Source organism: Pipistrellus kuhlii, unplaced genomic scaffold (assembly GCF_014108245.1).
Source record: "Pipistrellus kuhlii isolate mPipKuh1 unplaced genomic scaffold, mPipKuh1.p scaffold_m20_p_7, whole genome shotgun sequence".
Lineage (NCBI taxonomy): Eukaryota > Metazoa > Chordata > Mammalia > Chiroptera > Vespertilionidae > Pipistrellus > Pipistrellus kuhlii.
The window spans coordinates 40924418-40950304 of NW_023425573.1; the positions used below are offsets into that span (position 1 = coordinate 40924418).

Below are 25887 nucleotides of genomic sequence, written 5' to 3' on the forward strand. Positions count from 1 at the left end.
AGAGAATAAATAAGAATATTATTTACACTTGATCTTAGCCAAAAGGCCGAGAAGCGATAGAATATTATTTAAATGGTTACAGGTAAGATCCAGGCATAAAAGGACTAGAGGTTTGGGAGTTCAAGCAAGTTTTAAGGGCAAAGAAGCTCCAATGGGAGAAATAAAATAGGAGCAGGGGTGAGATAGGAGAGTTTGTCAAAGCAGAGAATTTCAGAGTTTGAGAAGTTTGAGGGAGACATGGATTGGTAGTGGAAGATGTGTGCAATTAAAAATGATTGGAATTAAGAAGGGTAAGGATTTGTGAGAAAAGAGTGAAGAGGATTGTCTATTGTGGCTATGGCAGAAGAGATAGAAATTAAAGCTTGGATTCAATTCTAGAAGTATGTTTTCAGTGGAAACCAGCCCTCCTTATATTTTGATAAACTTTCATATAACATGGATTTGGCTATTCTCTGTGGTGACTGGGGTTTATGTGTATACACAGAGTCCAGTTCATTGTGAAGTGGAAAGGTAGGAAAAAGTTGTATATCCTGATATCAGCATGCCAATGGGATTCCAATTCCCTGTGTACTGGGCAATATGCGATTCTTTGAAACTGACTGACTGTTGAAGTAGGCTCCTTCTCAGTCATAAACCTTCCACCTACCTGCCAAAGCTAAAGGATCACCCACTAATGGTGGACGATATCCCCCTGGATAAGATATTATTCAAAATGGCCTTTGCCCCAGTAATAGCTAGGAGATATATAGACATTGATTCTGGTTAAGTACTCCTCCATATTGTGTGTGTGTGTGTGTGTGTGTGTGTGTGTGTGTGTGTTTAATATTGATGTATCAGACTTTCTCCACTAAATTATGTGCATCTTGAGGAAAAGAAATATACATTTTAATTTAAATATTGAAGTTGGAGATGCCAATCACTCTAATCCACCTTCTATTTCACTAATGTTAGTGTTTTTCATGGTTGTAGGAAACTGTACTGGTCAGACCAGGGAACTGACAGTGGAATTCCTGCAAAGATTGCAAGTGCTCACATGGATGGCACATCTCCAAAGACCCTCTTCACTGGAGACCTGGAACACTTGGAGTTTCTCACTCTTGATATCCAGGATCAGAAACTCTACTGGGCGGTCACCAGCAGGGGAGTGGTATGGGCATCCTTTCAGTCTATTGGCCTTCCTTGCTGAGCTCATGAAGCTGATACTGATTATTCTGAGCTGTCTGGAATGTGTGCAGTGATGAGAAAGCTCTTGTTACATGCTATGATTTCTCTATATTACTTAGCATGACCCACCATCTTCATCCTTCCCATTTCTATTTCTGCTCTGCCCTTCTGAATGTGTGAGCTTGTTGCTGGTGTGACTCTCCATCCCTTCTCCCAGGCTAGAACCTCTTATTTCTGCTTCATTCTAATAACCATGTCCATCCTTAATCATCACAAAATCCTTGTCCTCTGCCTCTTTTCTCAGGTACCTCCTTTTTCTGTTATCTCCCCCAACCTGAACCACTTCTCTCTTCCCTTGACCTGCTTTCATGATGGAGACATGTTGTCTTCATAAAACCACAACGAATAGGTTTGATAACTGCTCAGCCTAGAACGCTGGCCTAGAGAAGTAGCTCCAAACACTTCAGCTGAATTGGTCAGCTAATCTGCTCCAGATTACTCCTCCTTCAGCAGATCCCCTCCAACCTTATTCCCTGTGCTCTAGCCTTCTGGAACTTCTGTCAGTTCTTAAGGCACAACCTGCTTTTGCAACTGCTGGGTTCCCGAGTCCAGTGAGGCAGTGGGCCAGACCTTGTTTGTCTCTCTTGTCAGTACTCAGTTCTGATCCTGGCACAGAGGAATCACTTGAGACAAGTTTTTCGAATGAAACCAGACCAGCTGTGTCTACAGGTTTTTTTTTGTTTTTTTGTTTTTGTTTTTGTTTTCAGAAGCAACTACTTGTCATTTTCCAGAAGGAACTTCACTCTTGGTACATTTTTTAGTTTATCAAGTCGTTTTGACTAAGGCTTGTTACCTGTTCTGCTCTACCTTTGCCTCACCAGTCTGCTATCTTCTATGACTGTCTGGATCACGTTTCCTATCCCCGTTGCAGAAATTGTTGATGATGATAAATGCAGGGTCAGTCAGCTCCTGTGTAATGGCCCACCATTGGATTTATTTAAGGAGACAGTGATTGTGTGTCTTTGACCAGAATATCACATTTAGGGATGAAAGAGATTTGGTACCCATTTCTTCACCATGCCACCTGAAAAAATTGATTGGCTTATTTGAACTCCAGCTTCATTATCAATGAAATGGGCACAGTGGCATTTGCCTGGCCAACTGCTTAGTATAATTGTGGCGATCAAATCAGAAAATAGATATGAAAAATTTCTGTAAAGTACGAGTTCTACAAAAAGTACAGAGTCAGATATATTAGCTTTAAAAGTTCTCTCATTTTACTATGAATCAGTCAATAACAAAATTCTGATCTTTTAGATTGAAAGGGGAAACGTGGATGGCACCAGTCGAATGGTCCTGGTAAACTATCTTTCCCACCCCTGGGGAATTGCTGTCTACGGTCCCTTCCTCTATTATACGGATGAGCATTATGAGGTCATTGAAAGAGTTGACAAGGCCACTGGGGCTAACAAAGTAGTCTTGCGAGATAATACTCCAAATCTGAGGGGACTTCGAGTTTACCACAGACGCAGTAAGTATTTGTCACCGAAACATACACATCCATGGATGTACAATGTATAGTCACACACACACACACACACACACACACACACACACACACACACACCAATGTACATGCACATGCGTGCAAATTGAAATTACTCCAAATACTTTAAAAATGATAACCATGTCTTAAGTATGGCTAAGTGTTTGAAACTAATCTGCCATCTGAAAGGCCGGATTGACTTCAGAGTGAGCTCATTCCCATTCTTCCCCCATCACTTTAAACTCCTGACTTTGCTTTTGCTTCACAGCACTCGATGACATATTATCAATTGGTTCATTGTCTGAGTTTCTCATTAGAATATAATTTCCATAAGGATAGTTACTTTGTCTTGTTTCATGCTTTCTATCTAGTAACTAGAAGAGTTCTGGAATATTGCTTACTATGTATTAATTGGATGACTGTTGGGAGAGTGTTAAAAGGATAGAATTTTTAATTTTAAAAGGAATACTTTTATTTTTTTAAATTTATTTTTTATTGATTTTTTACAGAGAGGAAGGGAGAGAGATAGAGAGCTAGAAACATCGATGAGAAAGAGACATGGACCAGCTGCCTCCTGCACACCCCCTACCGGGGATGTGCCTGAAACCAAGGTACATGCCCTTGACCAGAATTGAACCTGGGACCTTTCAATCCGCAGGCCAACACTCTATCTACTGAGCCAAACCGGTTTCGGCCAAAAAGGAATACTTTTAGATGTTGCCTATTTCAACATAATTTTTTCCCCCAGAAATAACCTAACTTGTTTTCCCCCTTTATTTATTTATTTATTTATTTATTTATTTATTTATTTTTAAAAATATATTTTATTGATTTTTTACAGAGAGGAAGGGAGAGAGATAGAGAGCTAGAAACGTCGATGAGAGAGAAACATCGACCAGCTGCCTCTTGCACACCCCCTACCGGGGATGTGCCCACAACCAATGTACATGCCCCTGACCAGAATCGAACCCGGGACCTTTCAGTCCGCAGACCGACTCTCTACCACTGAGCCAAACCGGTTTCGGCTGTTTTTCCCCTTTAAATTAGGATCTAAAGATTATTTTTTATAGTTTTATATTTTATAGCTTTAAGTGACTGACCAAAGATTATCAAACAATTTGCTGTTCTATTACCTTGGTTGCCACTGGTATTATATTTATTGCATGTGGAAAAAAAAACCTTTTAATACTCTTATTTAATATATTTTATTACAAATCCCTATCACATTGTTGATATTTTATTTAAATGAATATAATTTTAAATGCCTGTACATAGGCCGGGGGGCGGGGGGAGATTAGAATTTGTATACTGATCACCCTAATTCTTGCATGATTTATTCTTCCAGAAGCAACCACTTGTCATTTAATATAGTTATCTGATGTTCCATTCTCTATTATACAACTAAAGGCCTGGTGCACAAAATTCATGCATGTGGGGAGAGGAGTGTTCCTCAGCCTGGCTTGCACCCTCTCTAATCTGGGACCCCTTGAAGGATGTCCTACTGCCTGTTTACAGGGATTGGGCCTAAACCAGCAGTCAGACATCCCTCTCACAATCAAGGACTGCTAGCTCCAGCTGCTCACCTGCCTGCCTGCCTGCATAATTGCCCCTAACCATCCTGCCTGCCGGCCTGCTCGCCCCCAACTACCTCCACTGCTGGCCTGCTCACTCCAAACTGCCCTTCCCTGGCTGTCCTGTGATCACCTCCAACTGACTCCCATTGAAAGCCTGCTCACCCCCAACTGGCCCCCCTGCTGGTCTGCTTACCCCCAATGGTCTGTGCCATCCCATCCTGGCTTGATCACTCCCCAGTGACCCAAGGTCCCAGCCCCTCTTTTTTTTTTTCATTGCCTCCTTGAGCAAAGGACAGGGCCAGCTGGAAGCAAGTATCTAGGATTTATTTATCTTCTATAATTGAAACTTTGTGGCCTTGAGCAGAGACCAGGGCCAACCAGGGAAGGCAGGAAGCTTGGCTTCCTCCATTGCCAGGGCAACCCAAGCCTCCTGCTTACTCCAGCTCCATGGCAGGCTGTAATCTTGGTTGGGTTAATTTGCATACTTGCTCCTGATTGGCTGGTGGGCATGGTTGATTTGCATGTTGCTCTTTTATTAGTGTAGATAACAACCGTGGTCCTGTTTTCATCCCTTTAGGTGTTAGTTGTATAAACTCTAGTTTTTCTACTATTGTTTTTAAGTTGAGTACTCAGATTTCATATTTTAAAAAAATTGATCTTTATTGTTGAAAGTATTACAGTTGTCCCCTTTTCCCTGCCCTGCCCCAAGGCCTTCACCACACTATTGTCTGTGCCCATTGGGTTATATAAATATGCATGTTCTTTGGTTAATCTTTCCCACCCCCCATATTTTGTTATTAATTTTTATAATGAATTATTTGGTGACTCAATTTTAAAAGTTTGAGATGGAGAGGCAAGTAGGTAAGGTCACTGATTTCTTATTTCATTTAGGCTCTGCTGGATCCTCAAATGGCTGTAGCAACAATGTGAATGCCTGTCAGCAGATGTGCCTACCTGTACCGGGAGGACTCTTCTCGTGTGCCTGTGCCACTGGATTTAAACTCAATCCTGATCATCGAACCTGCTCTCCGTACAGCTCTTTCATTGTTGTTTCAATGCTATCTGCAATCAGAGGCTTTAGCTTGGACCTGTCTGATCATTCAGAAGCCATGGTGCCAGTGGCAGGCCAAGGTATGTCGAATACAGTATAAGTAAGATTTGACTCCATCTGGTGCCATATGGAAATCTTTGGTGCTGCAAAGCATTTTTCCATGTTTGGGTTTAGCATATAATGATTCTTGTCTTTCTTTCCCTTTAAATAAACTGGTTCAGCCTCAAGTGTTTCTCAAATTTTAGTATGCATCAGAATTGGACAGCTTTTAAAACACAGACCTGGTCCCTATCCACACGTTTTTCTGATTTAGTAATCTGGGGTAGGGCTAGCGGACCTGCATTTCTAACAAGTTCCAGGGCATGTGAGAATGACAGTCCTAGAACAATGTAGAATGTAGCATAAGATTGCAAGAAGTACTACAGAGTTGGTAGTCAGGAGAACTGGACCTATTTCTGAGTATTAATGGAGATTTAGGGTAGAAAGTATACTATTATTTAGAATGATAATGAAATGTCATTATCAATATATATTTGATGACTTGAAATAAATGAGATGAAAGTGTTAGTCTCTCCTTAGTAACTATATTTTTGCAGCACTTTAGGCTTATATACGGTGAATGTATAAAATGATCACTTGCTTCCAAGGTGAGCCCAGAGGTTTCTGGATGTATGCTACCAAAAGAGGAACTAAGTTTTAGTAGCATCAGAAGGAGTGTGTCACAGGCTAATGTTAGAAATAAAAGGCAGAAATGAAAGACAAAGGATGAAGGAGAAATGGTCAGAAGAGATAGAAAAGCGTAGATGAAGGTGTCTGGGGCACCACACATACTCCTGCTTTATGACCATGCCACATGTTCTCCTGACACATCTTTGTTTTCTCACATTTAAAAAGTAATGCATCTAAGTTACTATCTTGCAAAGATATTATAAAATCAATAAAATTTTCCTCCCAACTTTTCATTTTTAAAAAATTCAAGTGCAGAAAAGTTGAAAGATACAGTTAAACACTCTTATGTTCTTACCTAGATTCAACAATTGTGACCACATTTGAGCTCTCAATTTGTGTGTGGTTGTGGGGCAAACGTAGGTTTACAGTTGTTCATATGGGGAAGAATACAATAATTAATAAATAATGATGCAAGAATAAATTTGTTTCATGAACTCACAACTGTAAACCTACCTTTGTCCCACCCTGTATGGACATTATCATCACCATTCATATTTATGTTTCTGTAGTTTGCCTCAGAAAATTTTTCATAGCTGTTGCGTTGCAGCCAAGATCTAATCAAGATGCATGCATTATATTTGGAATGTGTTTTTAGTTTCTTTTGATCTGTAGTAGTTGCCCCAGATTTTTTTTTTTTAAGTGATAAACTGGTTATTTGTCTCATTATTTCCTTCTGTTGTCACTTAACCTGTTATTCAATTTTACTTAGCATTTCTCATGAAGTAAAAGTTAGGTCTAATTGTTTGATTAGATTGGAGTTGAATACATTTGGCAAGAATAATTCATAGGTGGTGCATAGATGAAGGAAAAAAAGATTGTTCTTCTCTTAGTGGTACTTAAACTTGATCACTTGGTTAAGGTAGTCGCCATAAAATCCCTACCTTTTAAAGGTATATTTTTACCTTTGTAATTTGTATAAACTTTTTGACATCACACTTTAGCACTCTGTGAATATCCTGCTTCACAAGTGCCTTCTACCCATTGGTTTTAGTAGTTATTGATGATCCTTGTCTGAAATGATTATTTAATTAGGATTGCAAAATGGTGATTTTCTTATTATATCATTTCTTCTTCATTTATAAGATAATATTCTTCTAGGAGAGCTACCTATTTTTTATTTTTTTAATTCAACGTGTTATAAATCATTTGACATAATTACTCTTCTGAGGTTCCAGTTGATTCATGTTGACCAGGGAGAACCTCTTGAAGTGGCTGTCTGTATTCTTTTTCTTTCTTTTTTTTTCTTTTAACATGTTTTTATTAATATCAGAGAGAGGAAGGGAGAGGGAGAAAGGGATAGAACATCAATGATGAGAATCATTGATTGGCTGTCTCCTACACACACCCCCTCCCCCCCTCCCCAGGATCAAGACTGCAACCCCGGACCTTCTAGTTCATAGGTCGATGCTCAGCCACTGAGCACACCTGCTAGGCGGCCTGCCTGTGTTCTTTTGGCATGATGCCATTAGTATGTGATTACTTCCTTGCTTCTTAAGATGTTCCAAGCTCACCTCAGACCTTCCCATTCCAAAACTATAACCAGCCATTTCTCCCAGGAGCCAGTGCTTCTTATTGTGAGAAATGTGAGAAACCAACATCTGGATGGTAGGTTTGCTTATTGCAACTGGGAATCAAATAGTTTTATTTGTAATGGGGGCATAGGCAGAGCAGGGGGTTGGGAACAAGGGTTTGAGGGGAAGAGCAGACATTTAAAAGTTCTACTTTCAGCTAGAGCCTTGCTTAACGATCTTTTCTTAAATATTCCAGGACGAAATGCACTGCATGTGGATGTTGATGTATCTTCTGGCTTTATTTATTGGTGTGATTTTAGCATCTCTGAGAAATCTTATAATGCAATTCGTAGAATCAAACCCAATGGGTCTAATTTTACAAACATCATTACACAAGGGATAGGAGAAAATGGAGTGCGAGGTATTGCAGTGGACTGGGTAGCAGGTAAGTAAGCTGTATACTGATTTTATTGAAAAACCTTTTTATATTTGTATCTCTATTACCTTCTTTTATTCTAGAAAGTTTAATCTAACATTATTCATATTACACATTTGTTTTTCTGATATCAAAATATAATCTAAACCATGAAATGGCAAGTATTTATTTTATAGCTGAGAAATGTTAGTCACCAAATTATTAATTGCTTCCTCTTGTTAATTTATAAAATCCTCTTTGGGTATTTTCTCTATTGTAGTTCTATTGAAATGGCTGACCCAGTATTACATTAATAGTTGCACTGTTTCATGAGCTTAACTTTGAAATACTACTAATTTTTAATGGTACACTGAGAATAAAATGTATTAAATATGTTGTAATTTTTAGAATATAATGCCATTCTATAAAAATAGGTACCACTGAGTGTTATCTAGCTTGGTAAGTAGATATCACATAGAAATATTAAAATCTATTATAAAAATTTGGATACTATAATAAGAGTTTATTGCAAATAGTAAATATGGTAGTATGGTTAGATAAGGCTTTAATTGGGTTCCTAAATCTCACTCTTAATTATGAATTTTCTACGTTACTTTGCGTGTATAGTTAAAGCAGAGGTCAATAGTCTGTGGCCTATGGGGCAAATGCAGCACACTGCCTATTGCAAGTTCAGTTTTACCGGAACACAGCTATGCCCTTTGGTTTATGTATTGTTTATTATTGCTTTCATGTTACAGTGGCAGAGCTGAGTGTTTGTGAAAGAACCATATTCTCTGCAAAGCCAGAATTATTTGTTATTAACAATTCTTTATAGAAAAGGTTTGCCAACCCTGGATTGACAGATTGGAATATATGTATAGTTAGAGACAGGTTATGAAAAGATCAGTAGCTGCATATTGGCCTAATTTCTGCAGAACAGGTTTGAGTCATATATAGGAACAAAGTAGATATACTTTGGAAGATAGTTTAACAACAAATTTTCAATACATGGAATCAATTAGGAATCACTCTCCATTATATTGTCTGAACATCATGGTCTTTTTATTTTTATTTTTTATCACTAATTCAGAGACAGAGAGGGATAGAAACACCTTTGATGAGAGAGAACCATTGATTGGCTGACTACTGCAGACCCCACACTGGGGATTGGGCCATCAACTTGGGCATGTGCCCTGATCAAGAATCGAGCCGTGACCTCCTGTTTTATAGGTCAATGCTCAACCACTGAACCACACCAGCTGGGCAATCATGGTCTTTTTCTTCTTGCATTTACATTAATGCACTTTTATTTCGGTGGCTTTAGAAGAAATTATCTATGCTAGTTAGAAAGACTAGGAAAAGACCTCATGTTAATGCTAAGCACACAGAACATTGATAACATTGATCAACAACCTGATGACTGTCCCTCTTTACTCCTTTTTATCATGTTGAAGTAGAAGGTATTCCATGATGATGTATATTTAGAGTCTTTGAAGATTCAGGTGTTAACCATTCAGGTAGGAAAGGAAGGACATTCTTGGAAATATACCTTAAAAAAATTATTGATGAGAGAAAGAAATGTTGATTTGTTGGGCAACTTACTCATGCATTCGTTGGTTCTTGTAAATGCTCTAACTGAGGATTGAACGCACAACCTTGGCATATGAGAATGAATGTTCTAACCAACTGAAGTACCCAGCAGGGTGAAAATATATCTTTCAGTAGAAAGTGGGTTCTGACATTTTCTGGGAATTATAATGTGCTTTAGAAGCTGAGGATAGGCACATTCTCTTCATATCTGAAGCAACAATCTCTTTAGATCCTGAGTAAATAATAATTTTTCTAAGTCTAAACTGAGATATTTATCATCTTAGAAAAGATAATATATACTGAGCCAAACTTCAACTTTACATATTTTTGTTTTGAATTTGGGTTTACATTCACCAATATGTTCTTTCATTTTTTTTTTTCCTGCAGAAAATCTTTATTTCATAAATGCTTTTGAGTCTGAATCAATGATAGAAGTTCTGCGGATCAATACCACCTACCGCCGTGTTCTCCTTAGAGTCATAGTGGATATGCCCAGGGATATTGTTGTAGACCCCAAGAACAGATACCTCTTCTGGGCTGACTATGGACAAAACCCGAAGATTGAACGTGCTTTTCTTGACTGTACAAATCGGACTGTGCTTGTATCAGAGGGCATTGTCACACCACGGGGCTTAGCAGTGGACCATAGCAATGGCTATGTTTATTGGGTTGATGATACTTTAGATGTAATTTCAAGGGTCGATATTGAGGGAAAGGAATTGAAAATGATTCGTTATGGCAGTCGTTACCCTACTCCTTATGCCATCACGGTTTTTGGAAATTCTATCATATGGGTAGACAGAAACTTAAAAAAAATCTACCAAGCTAGTAAGGAACCAGGGAACACAGAACCACCAACAGTGATAAGGGACAATATCGATTGGCTAAGAGATGTGACCGTCTTTGACCAGAGTATCCAACCCCGGTCACCAACAGAGGTCAATAACAACCCTTGTTTGGAAAATAATGGTGGATGCCCCCATCTCTGCTTTGCTCTGCCTGGGTTGCACACTCCTAACTGTAGCTGTGTTTTTGGAACCCTGGACCATGATGGGAAGAGCTGCGTCATTCCGAAAGAAAATTTCCTCATCTTTGCCTTGGAGAATTCCTTGGGAAGCTTACACTTGGATCCTGAAGATCATAGCCTACCTTTCCAAGCAATAAGTGTCATGGGAGGACATGTCATGGCCCTGGACTATGACAGCATCTATAACAGAATTTACTTTACACAAAATTTAGAAGCTAGCCATGGCCAGATTTCATATATAAACCTTAATTCAGGGGCCAGTTCTCCCACTGTCGTTGTTTCAGGTAAGAGCACTCCAGGTGTAGCCTACCTTGGACACAGTGAGAACAGCACACATGGGTGACCCGATAATTCTAAAATACATATGAAGACTAATGTATGTGTGTTTGTTGGTGTATCTCCAGATATAGGGACTACTGATGGCATTGCTTTTGACTGGATTAATAGAAGAATTTATTACAGTGACTACACCAACCAGACAATTAACTCCATGGCTGAGGATGGGTCTCAGCGTGCTGTGATAGCCCACGTCATAAAACCAAGAGCAGTTGTGTTAGATCCTTGCGGAGGGTATGCCATCATCTTCTTTATTATATTTGTTCGCTTACTTCTGAAGGGAGAGGGGCCTCACATTATTTTACGTTCTTAGAGGGCCAACATTTTTGGGGCTTGTAACACTGGATAGCTAGGGTGAAAGAGCATGAGTGACTCTACCTGGGAAGGAGCTCACTCTGACACTAGAAATGTTGGCAGCATACTCCCAATGCTCAGGACGTCCCTTTTGGGCAAGTTGTGTGGGTGGGAATGGAGTAGGGTTACATGTGCCTTATTAATGTCAACTTGCAGTTGAAGATGGCTTACATTCTTTTTCAAGTAAAGATTATGACATTTCTTATGATGAATTAATTATGACTCCCTTTGGATGACTAGGTATATCTACTGGAGTTCCTGGGGCACTAATGCCAAAATCGAGAGAGCCACAGTGGGAGGCAACTTCCGGGAACCTGTTGTGAACAGCAGCCTGGTCTGGCCCTGTGGGCTCTCTGTGGACCATGAGGAAGACCTTCTATACTGGGCAGATGCTAGTTTGTATGTGTCTTTGGTTATTCATGTAGGTGTGGATTCTTCTTCCCACTTACAATGGAATGCTTAATGGAATGAAGATATAAAATGCCAAATAGACATAGCCAAATGTAGAATCACAGTTTTAGGAACTATATTCTAGATTGGTGAAGGTATCTGTGAAAATTTATCTATGTTATGAGATTGAATAATTATGATGCACTACTAGATGAATTATGTAATCACTCAATTTATATTTTACCAGACCCATGTGATTACCATAACATATGCATATTTTAAATGCATACTGATACGATGTTTTCTCTGGGCTTTAGTGTTTAATGTCTTATAAAAATGGTTTTCTTTAGTCTTGACTTCAGTTATCTTCTCAAATAGGTTCTTTCATAATGTTTTCCTTAGATACGTTTGTCAACTCTAATTGTATATATAACATCTCCAAGTATCTTTGAAATTATACCCCCATCACCCTAATGGAATAGCTGAAGAGATGAGATGATTCTGTTTATTACGACTGGTATCTGCATGTCAGGAATCTTCATTTCTCTTGACTGTTTTCTTATGTTTTTGGCCCTGAGACTCTGCATATCTGACAACCTGACCTTTTCTTCATTTTTCTCATTTGAAACAACGTAGTAATGTTTTGTGTTTAAATTTGGATGATTCCTGGCAAATATGTCAAAATACTCAGTAAATGACAAATCAAAAAATTTATTTATGGAGTTGGAAGGGTAATGTAATTAACATTTTAATGAGTGACTACTGAGTGCTAAACACTGAGTTCTATATATTATTTCACAATATTCTCCTGTTATTAATGTCAGCCTGGTCCTTTTTATAGGATCATTTGTAGATTATATTTGGAAATTAATTATTTATACTGACCATTGTTTGATAAAGCAAATTAAGAACTCCCGTTACCAGAAGAAATGCTCCACATGGAAAATCAAAAGTGTAAAGCAATGGTTAGGCCCAGGCATTGCACTGCCAATTAAGGAATAGCTCCTTCTGGATTCCAGCATTTTTATTTATTTTTTTAACTTTGTTTTAGGCGCAAGATTGAACGCAGCACTCTAAAGGGCACAGAGCGTGAGGTCATTGTCACCACAATCTTGCGTCCTTTTGGCTTGACTATCAATGGCCAGTACATGTTCTGGACTGACTGGTCCACAAGAAAAATTTACCGAGCTAACAAATATGATGGATCAGGCCAGACGGCAATGACCACCAGTTTTCCATTCCGGCTTATGAGTGTTCGTGTTGTTGTGAAGGACCACCCACAGCACTGCAACAATCCCTGCGATGAGTTTAATGGGGGCTGCAGCCACGTTTGTGTACCTGGTAAGGCATTCATTGCCCATGGAGATAGATTCGAGGGGAGTAATAATAATGACAACAACTTAGGAAAAGCTGAAGGAATTTTCAGCTCTAGAAGGAGAATGAAATCCACATTCTTGATTTCAGGGTAATTAAAAAATATATATTTGGGGTTTTATATGTTGAGAGGAAGACTGACAGTTTTTTTTTTCTTTCCTATTTGATATGCCCTCTTATGAAGGCATTTTTTATTTAAGCTTGATGGAGGTAGAAATAAAGTTGGGTCTGAGATTTAATTCTTCCATTTATGAGGTATTGATGCTATGCATGACGTGCTTCCTGGTGGGTGTTGCAGAGAACAACACATTCACAAGAAGATCTGCTTTTGGAGACCAATATTTTGAGATTTTTCTGAGGAGGCAATAGTTTCAGTGTAGACGAGAAGTTTATAAAGATTAGGGTGAAATAACCACATTTATCAATTGGTGGTTGTTCTTGATAGAAAAATGACTCAGAATATCAGTGAAAGGTTGATGGGAGCAGTTTCCGTGGCTTGTTTTATAGCACATTTAATATAGAAGCTATTGCTAAGTGCTTTTCTGGAAGAGAAACTATGAATGTTTGTGACAAACGTCTTCTGCTTTTTCTGGGCCTTCCTTTCTTCAGGTCCTAATGGTGCCGAGTGCCAGTGTCCACAGGAGGGCCACTGGTATCTGGCCAACAATAATAAGCACTGCATTGTGGACAATGGTGCACGGTGTGTTGGCTCCAATTTCACCTGCCTCAATGGGCGCTGCATCACGGAGCACTGGAAATGTGACAACAGCAATGATTGTGGGGACGGCAGTGATGAGCTGGAAAGCGTGTGTGGTGAGTTGGGCCATTGGAGCTTTTGTTAGAAGCTCGCCTTGTCTTTATGTAAAGTGTTTGTTACAGAATTCTAGGTTTGCAATTTGTGCCTCGGGCATCCTGTTAGAACTGAAAAGCATTTACTCTGAGAATCCAGACTGCATTTCTGCTAAATCACATATAAACTGATATATGTACCATGGATTAGCTTCATTAGGAAGCCCCTCTGTAGTGATTAAAAGCAAAGGTGCTGAACTAAAATCCTGGTTATGCCATTTACACAATCTCAATAGCCTTGGGAAAATTGCTTAACTTCTCTGATCCTCAGATACCTCATCTGTAAAATGGAGCTATTTTTAGGATTCTTGTGAGATTTAAGAGAAACAATATGAAAAAACACATGAGGCTTAATGCATGTTAATTATGACTTAGCATGGAACTAAGGGCTCCAATTATTATTTTATTAATTTAAATACCAGAAGGATGATTAATTCAATAATTATATTGAAGTCACTCTGAATATTCATCTTCCATCTGAGTGGGGTGAGTAAGACATAGAAGACTTTCTTAGGAAATTTTGAGGTTAGTTACCTTTTCCTAGCACATTGTAGGGGCTAAGAGTTTTATTTTCCCCAAAGAAACTGTACCTACATGATTTCTGTGATTGAAATAACTTTTAAATTGAAATGATAGAGAAATGTAGTGACTTTGACATTTGCTTAAAATATTAATACTTCATTTTTGAAAACCATACATTGTATTCTGCTTAATCAAACTAATTAAAAGTGTTTTCTCACTTTGCATGCAGTCCATTTTGCAGTCATTTTTGCCTTGGAAGGTAAACTCTGTCTGTTCTATTTGATTGTATCTGTTGAGGAATTAGGATGATGCTTTAATAAAGCGGTTTCCTCGATGTTTTCCCCCCTCCTCTTAGCTTTTCACACCTGCCATTCGACAGCCTTCACTTGTGACAATGGGAAATGTGTCCCATATCATTATCGCTGTGATCACTACAATGACTGTGGTGACAACAGTGATGAGGAAGGGTGCCTGTTTGTTGCGTGCAATGCCACCACAGAATTTACTTGCAACAATAAAAGGTGCATACCTCTTCGGTTTGTCTGCAATGGTATAAACAACTGCCATGATAATAATACTTCAGATGAGAGAAATTGCCGTAAGTTCACCTTAATTACTTATTGTGCTTTGGGATCTGAAATCTTGGCTCATGGGGGATGAAATTTTTATATGAAAACAAGGGCTTTCTTAAAACAAACAAACAAACAAACAAACAAAAAAAAACACCCCACAAAGAATTAAGAACAATCTATTCTGGAGATCAAACCGTCATTTCTTATCAATTTATAGCTTTTCATAGTCACATATTACTCCATTGTGTGGATATGCCATAATTTCTTTAACCGAGCGTTGGGACTCCTGGTATTGCTGTTAAATAATGAAAATGATTACAAAGCAAGCCTCTCCTCTCCGTCTTGCAGTACCATCTGGCACTATATCTTTTTACACTAGAATCTGTGGTGTAACATAAGTATCACAGGTCATGCCTGTGGAATAGCTTTGAAAAAGCCTCTCTTCTGGTGTTTGAGTTCTGCAATAGATTCATTAACATGGTCATGCTTTATGGGACACGTGTGGTGGGTATGTTCCAAATGTGTATCTGCTTGTCTTTTCAAGCTGATCGCACTTGCCAGCCTGGATTCACAAAGTGTCAGACTACAAATATTTGTATTCCTCATCATTACTTATGTGACGGAGACAATGACTGTGGAGATATGAGCGACGAAAACCCCACTTTTTGCGGTAATATGACCCTGCTTCTCTCTCTGTGGTTTTGGGGATTCATGTCTTGAGCTAATTCAAAGATACATGGCCTGGGCGCTTGGGCTCATTTCAGTTTGTCATCTCTAATTGACATTGTAAGCAGATGCAGTAGGCAATTACCTCAGGATGTGATTGGAGGGGCTTATGAAGCCCCATCTCTCTGTTCCCTGGCTGAAGAAGGCCCAACTCCAAGTATTTCCTCCAGAGACCTGCTCTGATACGTAACCTTCCACAAATGCTAAGCCATTTCTCCTAGAGTTTAAAGCCTTTTTGTCTGTAGGAACTCCAGGCAGAATTTGCACATTTAGCCCTTACAGTTATACTTAATATAATTAGTAACGGAAAGAATTTTTCTAATTTTAATTAGTAGCTCAAATTAAAAGCCCTCTCTTAAGCTTGATAACTTGGAAACAATGTAAATAGATACATGAGTTAAGAATTCAGTAATTGTTATCAGTCTAGGCTACAGTTCAAGAGGAGGAATCAGTTGTAGTAACAGCAGCAAGAAGCAGTAGAATTCAGGGTGCAGCCCTCAAATAGGGACATGCAGATCGGAGCTAATGCTGACCTTTTGGGGACCCCTGCTTTCTTATCAGTATCTTCCCCCCTCCCCCCGCCCCGGCAAATTATAAAATACAATGGGCCAAAGCAAGGAAACCTTGTAGATCAGAAGAATGATAAGACTTGATTCTGGTTTATACCCACATAACAATCTAGAAAATACATTTGAGTAGAGCTACCTAAGGTTAGTTGAGAAAAGAACCAACATTCAAACATAGGCAGAACTGTTTTACTCAGATAAAGGCCCCGTATACTAAGATGAATAAGAGCAGATCGTTGCTAACTGTAGAATGATGGTCTAACATGGCTAAAGGTTGTGTATGGGTGAGCTCAGGTATGATCATATTGCTGTTTTTGCTTTTAATTATTATTTCAATAGAATTTAACTTTATATTACCACAGAAAACAGAAACAAGTCTCCTCATACATAATTTGTGATTTTATGTATCAAGGGATATTTATTTGGTATTTCTAACAAATATAATTTATTTGGGGATTTATGGAATCCAGGAAAAATATTCCAAAAAATTGGGCTGTATGTTTGCTTTCTCTCCTCCCTACCCTCCATCCCCATGGAAAGTGCATATACAAAATCCCATTTCCTAGGCCTCAGTCTCCTTTCTGGGCAAGTCTTTATTCAACTGAGACATATAGGCAGATTAAGATTGATGGGAACAAGCTGGTTCTTGCTCATGGGTTTTATCTTCTTTCTCTTCTCCTACAGCCAGTCGCACATGTAGCAGCAGTGAGTTCCACTGCACATCTGGACCCTGTATTCCTTACTATTGGTATTGTGATCAAGAAAGAGATTGTTTTGATGGCTCTGATGAACCTGCCACTTGTGGTAAGAAAGTAGGCAAGCACGAAAAGCATTATGGTGCAGCTAGAGAAACTCTTCCAAGTACTTTAAACACAAATGACTATTATGGCTCCTGGATGTTTCCACGTCCTGCCCCTGTGCTCAGCTGAGATGCTGCAATCACTCAGCAGACATTCATTAAAAATGTGTTAGTGCAGTGCATGGTGTGGGCTGCTAATAGGATATGGAAGCTGCTGATTGACGCTGATGAAATGAGATTATGTTGGTGATGCATCTAATATGGTGCCTGGCTTGGAGAGCTTATTAATTTTAATAGACTCTGAATTGAAATTTTGGAATTTGGCTGCGTTCTGACCATATGACTTTGGGAGGTTACAAAAGTGATTGGAATCATGGGCAAGGGGCATATGAGGGTCACATAGTCTCTTCTTCTGCCCATGTACCACCTATGGTAAGGTCTCATAGCCATCTGAGCTTTCCAAGAAGTTCCAGGGATCCTTTGGTTTTCCTACAGGTGTTTGTGCTTGTTTACTGCTTGGAGGCTGCTGTTTACTTTTTGCAAATTTCAATCTATATTTATGCACATTTTAAAACATAATTATAAAAATATAAAGATTCAATATTTTACTTTGATTTTTTAAAATCTGTCAAATCATATGGTTATATAGCAGTCAGAAAACTATGCCCACAGGCCAACCTCCTATCTTTATGGAAGAAGTTTTATTAGAATGTGGTCACATATTGTCTATGACTTCTTTTGTGCTACAATGGAGTGTCAAGTGGGTGAGACACAGAACATACAGCCTATAAGCATTTACTAGCTGGTTAAGAGAAAGTTTGTGACCCTTGTTATGTTGTCTTTTTTAATGGTCCTTAATGTTCCACTGATTATCACTGAGTTAATCGCCTCTATTTTAAGCATTTAGATTGCTTACATTACATCTATTATAAATATCACTGCAAGCTGTACCCAGTTTGGCTGAGTGATAGAACATTGGCCTGTAGACTGAAGGGTCCCAGGTTTGATTCCGGTCAAGGGCAAATGCCCAGAGGGAGGTATGTAGAAGGTAGCTGATCAATGATGCTCTCTCATCATTGGCGTTTCTCTCCTTTTCTTTCTGAAATCAATAAAAATATGGTTTAAAAATATCACAGCAGTAATACCTTTATATATAAAACTTTTTATTTTGTGGATATTTTCTTAGGACCATTCACATAGTTTTGTAGCTAAATTAAGAGGATTTTCTATTCCTATATTTTCTCTCAAGTTTAAATTCTGTGGCTAATAGTTGGAGAATGATTACTTGAAATTCTTTGCCATGTTCATTTTCCCAACACTGAAAGTTTTGTAGGAAACAAAGGGCACATAGTGTTTTGAGGATCCATAAATAAAATAATGAGGAGTTCCATATTTATGGAAACCAAAACCATAGTAATAGCAATTTGTACCAACTGCCTGACATTTAAATGAAAACATTCTCATATCATGCAGTGTTGTTATTTTGAAGAAATAATATGTATATACAAAAGTAAAATTCACAATTCTTCACCCTTCTTCAGTACTCTTTCTTCCAGAGACAATCACTATTAAGGGTGGGTGTCATCCTACATTTACCTATACATCCTGATAGATAGTTTTATAAACACAAATGGGATCTTACTATATACATTTTTCTGCAATTTGCTCTACTTTTTTTTTTTTTGAGCTTAACAACATCTTGTCAGCATGTTAGCACATATAGATTTACCTCACTTCTTTGCATTGTTGAATATTACTCTCAAGTATGGATGTTCCATGTGTCTTTTATCTCTTTCCTAGTTGATGGACATTTAGGTAGTTTTCATTGGTTTCACTTTGAAAAATAATGCTGGAATGAATATTGTGTGAGAGAAAGAAAATTTTCTCTACCTTTATAGATCCTTTTGGCTGGTCTAGTAAATTTACATGGCACAGATTATTAACAGAAAATAATCAGATTTAATTGCATACCCATGTATGAGAACCCTATGTACTTGAGAGAGTCAGATACCCACAAATATGAGAGGTTCAGAGACAGAAAGTAAAAATGAGGAATATATGATATTCTGAGCTAAGGACGAGAGGGAAAGTTTCTTGGAGCTTCAGAGAGGAGGAAAGTCATTCACAGAATGATAAGAAGAGCATTTATGCAGTAATCAGAAGTTTGCTGTGCCCTATGGATAGGTCATAAAATTTCTGGTGATAACTTATTATGGCCAAGGCCCCTAATTTAAGTTGTTTAAGGAAGAGGTAAAAGTTTTTTCTTGAGCCCTTAGGGTCTCAATTGCCTTCAGCTCAAAATAACCCACATGCCAAAGAAGCACATCTTAGAGAAGCCTGTTCTGAATACCTTTGACATCCTTTTAGAAACCTCTTTGTGCGAATGTGGGAAAATTCTTATGGGCCAACTTTGTAGATGTGGTATTGCTGTGTTAAAGGAGATGTCTCTTCAAAAGACTGTTTTAATTTACACTCCTTTTTACCAGCTTATAAAAAGTCCCATTTCTTGCCGAGACCGGTTTGGCTCAATGGATAGAGCGTCGGCTTGGGGACTGAGGGACCCGGGTTCGATTCCGGTCCAAGGGCATGTACCTTGGCTGTGGGCATATCCCCAGTAGGGGGTGTGCAGGAGGCAGCTGATCGATGACTCTCTCTCATCGATGTTTCTAGCTCTCTATCTCTCTCCCTTCCTCTCTGTACAAATAAAAAAATAATAATAATAAAATTTAAAAAAAAAAAAAAAAAAAGTCCCATTTCTTCTTATTGTTATCTTTGTGCTGTATTTAAAAGGAATTAATTTTTCTTTCCTGGTTTACGAGTCTATGATAACTTGTTTAGTTGACTAGGCACATGTGGGTATTTGATTATGTTATAGCAGCCTTCTTTCATGGTTGCTGGACTAAAAAAATTGTTCTTTTCACCAAGGATGTTTTTTATTTTTGTCTTTAGTGCATGCTGAGACAACATGCAGAAATGATGAGTTCCAGTGTGACAATGGGAAGTGCATCCAACAAGAATGGATCTGTGATAGTGATAATGACTGTGGGGACATGAGTGATGAGGATGAAAGACACCACTGTGGTAAGTGCAACCAATGAGTTCTGCAAAGTCACATTCAAAGGAAACTCACCAGATTGATTTTCCTGTCCTCAGATAGTACGGTTATCAGGCAGATTCCTCTTTAGCTGAGTACACACTGTTAGAAAGTTATCTTTATTTTCCCACTGTGGAATTCTTTGATATCATGTACTTAAGTGCTTTTATAAAGATGAAAAATGATTTTAAATTTTATTTTCTTACTCTTCCATTTAGCTGAGGGCAATAATGTCCTACATTTCCAGAACAGATTAAGAGAATTCTGTTGGCCACACTTAAAATTAATAGCAGCTTTTACAGTGTAGCAATTAATGAAGCCTTCAGTTTCATCTATTTCCTTAGAGCAGTGATTTTCAACCTTTCATCTCATAGCGTACCTAAACTACTACAATTCAACTGACCTGTCAAAAAAGTAGGCCTAATTTTGATTCATTCACACTGGATGGCTATTGTTGTATTGGCTCTTGCTGTTTTAAAATTTGACAATTTAAGGGGAAAGAGGCCAATGCCCCTAAAAATAGTCAAGTGTGGTGTATTTTAAAATTCTTACGGCACACCAGTGTGCCATGGCACACCAGTTGAAAATAGCTGCCTTAGAGCTGCTATTTGGAAAAGGGCTATTGAACAGATTGTGGAACACAATTTTTTATTACCAATAGAGCATTACTAACTCTTAGCTAAGGTGTCTTAGAAAAGTGTCTTTCCATGGTAGAACAATAAAACAATGGCTCCCTGATGTTTACATTTTTAAAAAATAGATCTTTATTGTTCAGATTATCACCTGAGGTGGACGGTCTTGGTACACCCCTTTGTGGACTGAGTGCAAAGTCTTGGTGCAGTTAAACCTTGATTGCTGTTGGTATTCTGGGAGGAATTGACCTTCAGATCAATTGGCTGTGGGGGCCCGCTGTGTTTATAATGAAAAACTGCTAAGCTGGAGACACGCTTATGGTGCAGGCCTTGTTTCAGTGGGGCTTTAGTGCTCACTGAGTCTGCCTCTTGAATGTGTAACTTATGGATGTGAGGAATTGAAATCTGGTGTCTCACACTGACCACTAGGTACACTGGCTTCTGGATCTCCAATGGGGTGAAGGTCAGCTACTGTCTGAGGCACCCTGCAGGAGCTACAGTGAGAACTACAGTTTTCTCCTCTTTGCTTGGGATTTAGAGGATTTGTAGCTGTCTGAACTGGGTTGCAAGTTTGCTAGGTTAAGCTGCGATAGGAAAGGCCATTCTTGGAGCTTGGGTGGGTTTGTAGATTGTGCTGGGCAGGGTTTCAGGGGGTCACCAGGTTAGGGCATGGCAAACAGCAATGGCTGCCATCCCTGCACCCGTGTCTTGTGCCCTAGTGCAGCAAGCAATTTTTCCTGTGTGCAGCTCTGCAAGCAAGCCACTTTCATTTTCCGATTTGATGGCAGACAGTCCAGCTTCTTCCCTTACGAGTTTGGGCCCCACGTGTCTCCCTAGTAAATGATTTCAGAGAAATCGAGATCTTTTCTCCTTTCTGGTTAAAGAAAGTAATGCCTGCCACCAGCCTCGATCACACCCACCTCTGCACCTCAGCTTTTCAGAGCTTGTGCATTGAATGCTCTTTTCTCTTTCCGTCTAGTTGTAGAACTTCCACTCAGCCAGCTTTCCCGTGATTCTGGGTGATAGACGTTTTGTCTTTTAGTTGTAGTTTTGAAATTGTTGTGCAAGGCAGCAGTTTAGGTGTTTACCTAAGCCGCCATCTTGGGTACTCTCTGATGTTTACATTTGATCATAACTTCATGTCAGTGACACTGGTGGTCCATAGCTCCACAAACACTCCATTCACTGAATAGGAGCTGCACAAACATGGATTACAACGTGTGGTTTTCTCCCAACTCCCTTCACCAAGACCTCCTTACTTTTGTCTTTTATTCACCCACAATAAGACTAAGTAAAACAGCTGTTATTTTATATGGAGGCATTAATGCTACAGCAGCCTTTCCTAACCTCTTTCCTAACAGGATCATGTTTTCTGATACTCTAGTTCCTCCTTCAAGTGCTCTAATCCTACTTCAAGTGGTAGCTATAATGTAGTTTAAAAAGCACTACATTTTGAGAAAAAAATACCTACGTTTGAAGCACTAGCTCTCTTTGGAAAGTTCTATGGCTTTGAGCCATCTAGTTAACCATTTTGAGTTTCAAATTTCTCATCTGTAGAATTCACATAAAAATATCTACCTCACATTGTGTTTGTGTAGTTATGCTTTGTAAAGTAAAAATGTTACCAAATGTAAGACATTCGTTTTGGTATCCAATTAACAAAACAGAAGTCTTTTTCTGTAGCCCTAAGGAAAAATATGATCTTAATTTTATGGGAAACTGAGATATTTTATTATGCTTACTTCTGGGGGGAAAAAAAATCCAAAGTCCAAAGCAATTAAAATGGAATTTTGGAGGTATTTTTATTATGATTTGTTCTTACCATAGCAATGTGATTTATTGGCCTTTTTTTCCTCCTATTTTCCTTTCATTCCTTAGACTATTAAGAAACATAAAAGAAGAGAAATAATGGTTTAGAGGGGATTTGGCTGCTAGAATGAGCTCTCAGGTACTTTTTGATCTGTGTGTGCTTTGTTTCAGACCGTTACAGATGCACAGACTCTGAGTTTTTATGTGTAAACAACGAGCCTCCAGCCAGTCGGTGCATTCCCAAGAGTTGGGTGTGTGACGGCGATGAAGACTGTATTGATGGCTTTGATGAGAGGCAGAACTGCACCCGGGGGTCTTGCTCTGGAAACGACTTCATTTGTAACGATGGACGGTGTATCCCGGACTCCTACAGGTGAAAACTGGGGATGAAAATTTCCCTGGAAATTTAAGACACCATGGGAATAGAGCCAACTTATCCATTAGGCATAGTGGCTTCAGTATGTAGGGCCTGTGGTACTGTCAGTGGTCTATGAAAATGTTTATATTTCTTATAAAATCAGAAGGAAAAACAGGGACATTTTAAGCCAAGGAAAGTATCTTAATATATAACATTTATATACATTATGCCTTTATATCAATGTTGTTATTAAATATAACTAAGTATTTTATGAAGGAAAGGGCTCATGAAAATGCATGTGCTTAGGGCTCATGAAAGACATGATGTGACCTTGCACAGAGGCCTGGGAGATGAATGAAGTGGGCTTGATATAAGAAAACTTTTTCCTTAAAGCAGGTGACCCTCTTCATTTTCCATTTGGAATAGAGGCATGGGGGTAAGAAATGCTTCACTTTCTTCTTTGCTATGAGAAAAATGACACTTGCAAGTGGGATGACAAATGGAGCTTGGCCCTTGGGCTCAGACAGGGAGAGACAGGTGAGGTGAACTAGAGCACATGTCCAGCTTTCAGCATCGTGCAGGAGCGGCAGGAGAGCCATTGTAAAATTGACCACATTCAGCTTTGATACCTTAATGTCTCATAATGCTCTGCTTCCAAATCCTATGCTCTCCATAATATGTTCTTTTATGAATTGTCACACATTAGTTTTGCCTATCCTTATTCAAGATGCTTTTATTCTTATGAGTTTTGTTACTGTTAGCAGGAACCCCTTCAGTAATTATGATTTTCATGGGATCTTACAACAATGTAGAGGAGAAAGAATAGTCTGGCTCATAGAGTTTTTGGCAATTTCATTGTCTTCATGATGCCTAGGAATGCTGGGTCCCAAAATAACATCTAGAACTATGAAATGCTTTTTTCCTTTGATAGTAGTCCATGCTAACCTACTAGTTTTTCTTCTTTCCCATAGTCATCACTATTCCCATCTCATTGTAGGTGGCAGGGGTATTTGCCTCGAGTGCCAGTAGCCTCTACTAAGTAACATGATTGCTTATGCAAACATTTCTTCAATTGGAAGATGTGTGTTCTTAGAGGACACATCTAATAATATCATCATTTATAATATACTAGAAGTCCAGTTCATGAAATTCATGCATGGGTAGGGTCCCTAGGCCTGGCTGGCGATCAGGGCCAATCTGTGGGATGAGTGGTGGGGTCATGGCAGGGGGAGGCTCTGTTAGCACCCATGTTGGTTGGCTGGTGCCTGCAGGTTGGGGGTAACTCCTGTGTTGAGCGTCTGCCCCCTGGTGGTCAGTGCACATCATATCAACCGGTTGTTTTGGCCATTGTTCTGCTGTTTGGTTGATTTGCATATTATGTTTTTATTATAAAGGATAGCACTCATCCTATGAGCATCTACTTGAGTGTCAGCACTTTTAGCATATGGCACCCAGGATATTTCTTATGCCCATAAGTTATCTCATCTGATGAATGGATATTTTGAACACCAAAATTATAAAAGTTGTATTTAATGAATTTATCAACTGGGGGAAAATGAGTGAAATTTAAAAAATAACTCTAGGCCCACATTTCCAATGGTAGCAACCAGCATCTGGGGAAGTTGTGTGGAGCACTATTATATTCCTCCATTGCTGGGGATTGGTGGGTGATGAAGATTCTGGTAGAGGGAGACTAATGACATTGGGGATATTGTTATTGAAATAGGTGACTTGGTATTCAGGTAGAAGAAATAGTTGAGACTTGTCAACCTCTGACAGAGTTATACTGGGTCTCATAACAGGTGTGACCGGCATGATGACTGTGGTGACTACAGTGATGAGAGGAACTGCGTATACCCCACCTGCAATGAGAAACAGTTTACCTGTCAGAATGGGTTCTGCATTTATAAACCCTTCGTCTGTGATGGTTATAATGACTGCAGAGATGATTCTGACGAGCTGGAGCACTTGTGCCATGTCCCTGAAACCACATGCCCCCCTCATCAGTTCAAGTGTGATAATGGGAATTGCATTGAGATGATAAAAGTCTGCAACCACCTAGATGACTGTTTAGACAATAGCGATGAGAAAGGATGTGGTGAGTATAACAGAAGATTTGGGAAAAGGAAAATAGGGAGACTGAATATAGATTCTCAACCCTTTATGACTTATCAGTACTTTCTTGACTAGTTCTTGTCTATCAAAGGCAAGGACTACTCAGTACATAAGGTTAGTGAATACATGTTTCTGGACTTATTGGTCAGTTAGGCAATTCATTACAGAGCACAGTCAGACCATTAGTACCTAACAGGACTGATTCTCTTTGAATCCTTGGAATGACCTGCTGCCTGAGTTTGCCCCTCTGCTGGGATTTCTTAGCGTGTCTTCATCTTTACACTCAGATGATTGAAGTGGTGAGTTTTAACCTCCCCCTCACCCCAACCCCAACAAGTCAACTATTGTACTTTAGAATTTATAAAATATAAGATTGACAAGAACACACTCTCCTCTCTGTTTAGATAGTTTTTTTTTTTTTTAGTTTTTTTTAAATTTTTTTTTGTTAGTTTGACCACGTATCACAGGCCAAAGGCACACCCAATGGAGTGCTGGGTGGCTCATCCCATGAGAGCCAAATCTGTGAATCTCTTCTCGGATATCTGGTTAGTGCTGTCACACCAGTAGCCTGAAATTGGCCATGGCATCACTGAATTGGAAGATTCTACATATCGGCATAGGATTCAAAGTCAAACTTAAGCTTCTTAGTTATATTAATTGTTAAAATAATTAGTCAAGTGATTAAGTTGGAGAGGAAATTGAAAAAAAGTAATCTATGGCCTTCAGAAATCCCGTATTCTGTCTATCTGCCATTTAGCATGATTAAGGATTGGTGCTTCACAGG

The 25887-nt window shown here is 39.0% G+C and overlaps 1 protein-coding gene across 1 annotated transcript in view; it reads left to right on the forward strand.

Annotated features, from left to right (window-relative positions):
• LRP2 (LDL receptor related protein 2) overlaps positions 1–25887 on the forward strand; it is a 193316-nt gene that overhangs the window by 117710 nt on the left and 49719 nt on the right. The window contains exons 35-49 of the mRNA XM_045575318.1: positions 970–1147; positions 2482–2695; positions 5176–5415; positions 7832–8020; positions 9968–10891; positions 11012–11177; positions 11538–11696; positions 12739–13028; positions 13671–13874; positions 14788–15030; positions 15549–15674; positions 16981–17100; positions 20045–20176; positions 22802–23003; positions 24791–25086. Of these exons, the coding sequence (XP_045431274.1) occupies positions 970–1147; positions 2482–2695; positions 5176–5415; positions 7832–8020; positions 9968–10891; positions 11012–11177; positions 11538–11696; positions 12739–13028; positions 13671–13874; positions 14788–15030; positions 15549–15674; positions 16981–17100; positions 20045–20176; positions 22802–23003; positions 24791–25086 (3683 nt within the window). The remainder of the gene's footprint in view (positions 1–969; positions 1148–2481; positions 2696–5175; positions 5416–7831; positions 8021–9967; positions 10892–11011; positions 11178–11537; positions 11697–12738; positions 13029–13670; positions 13875–14787; positions 15031–15548; positions 15675–16980; positions 17101–20044; positions 20177–22801; positions 23004–24790; positions 25087–25887) is intronic.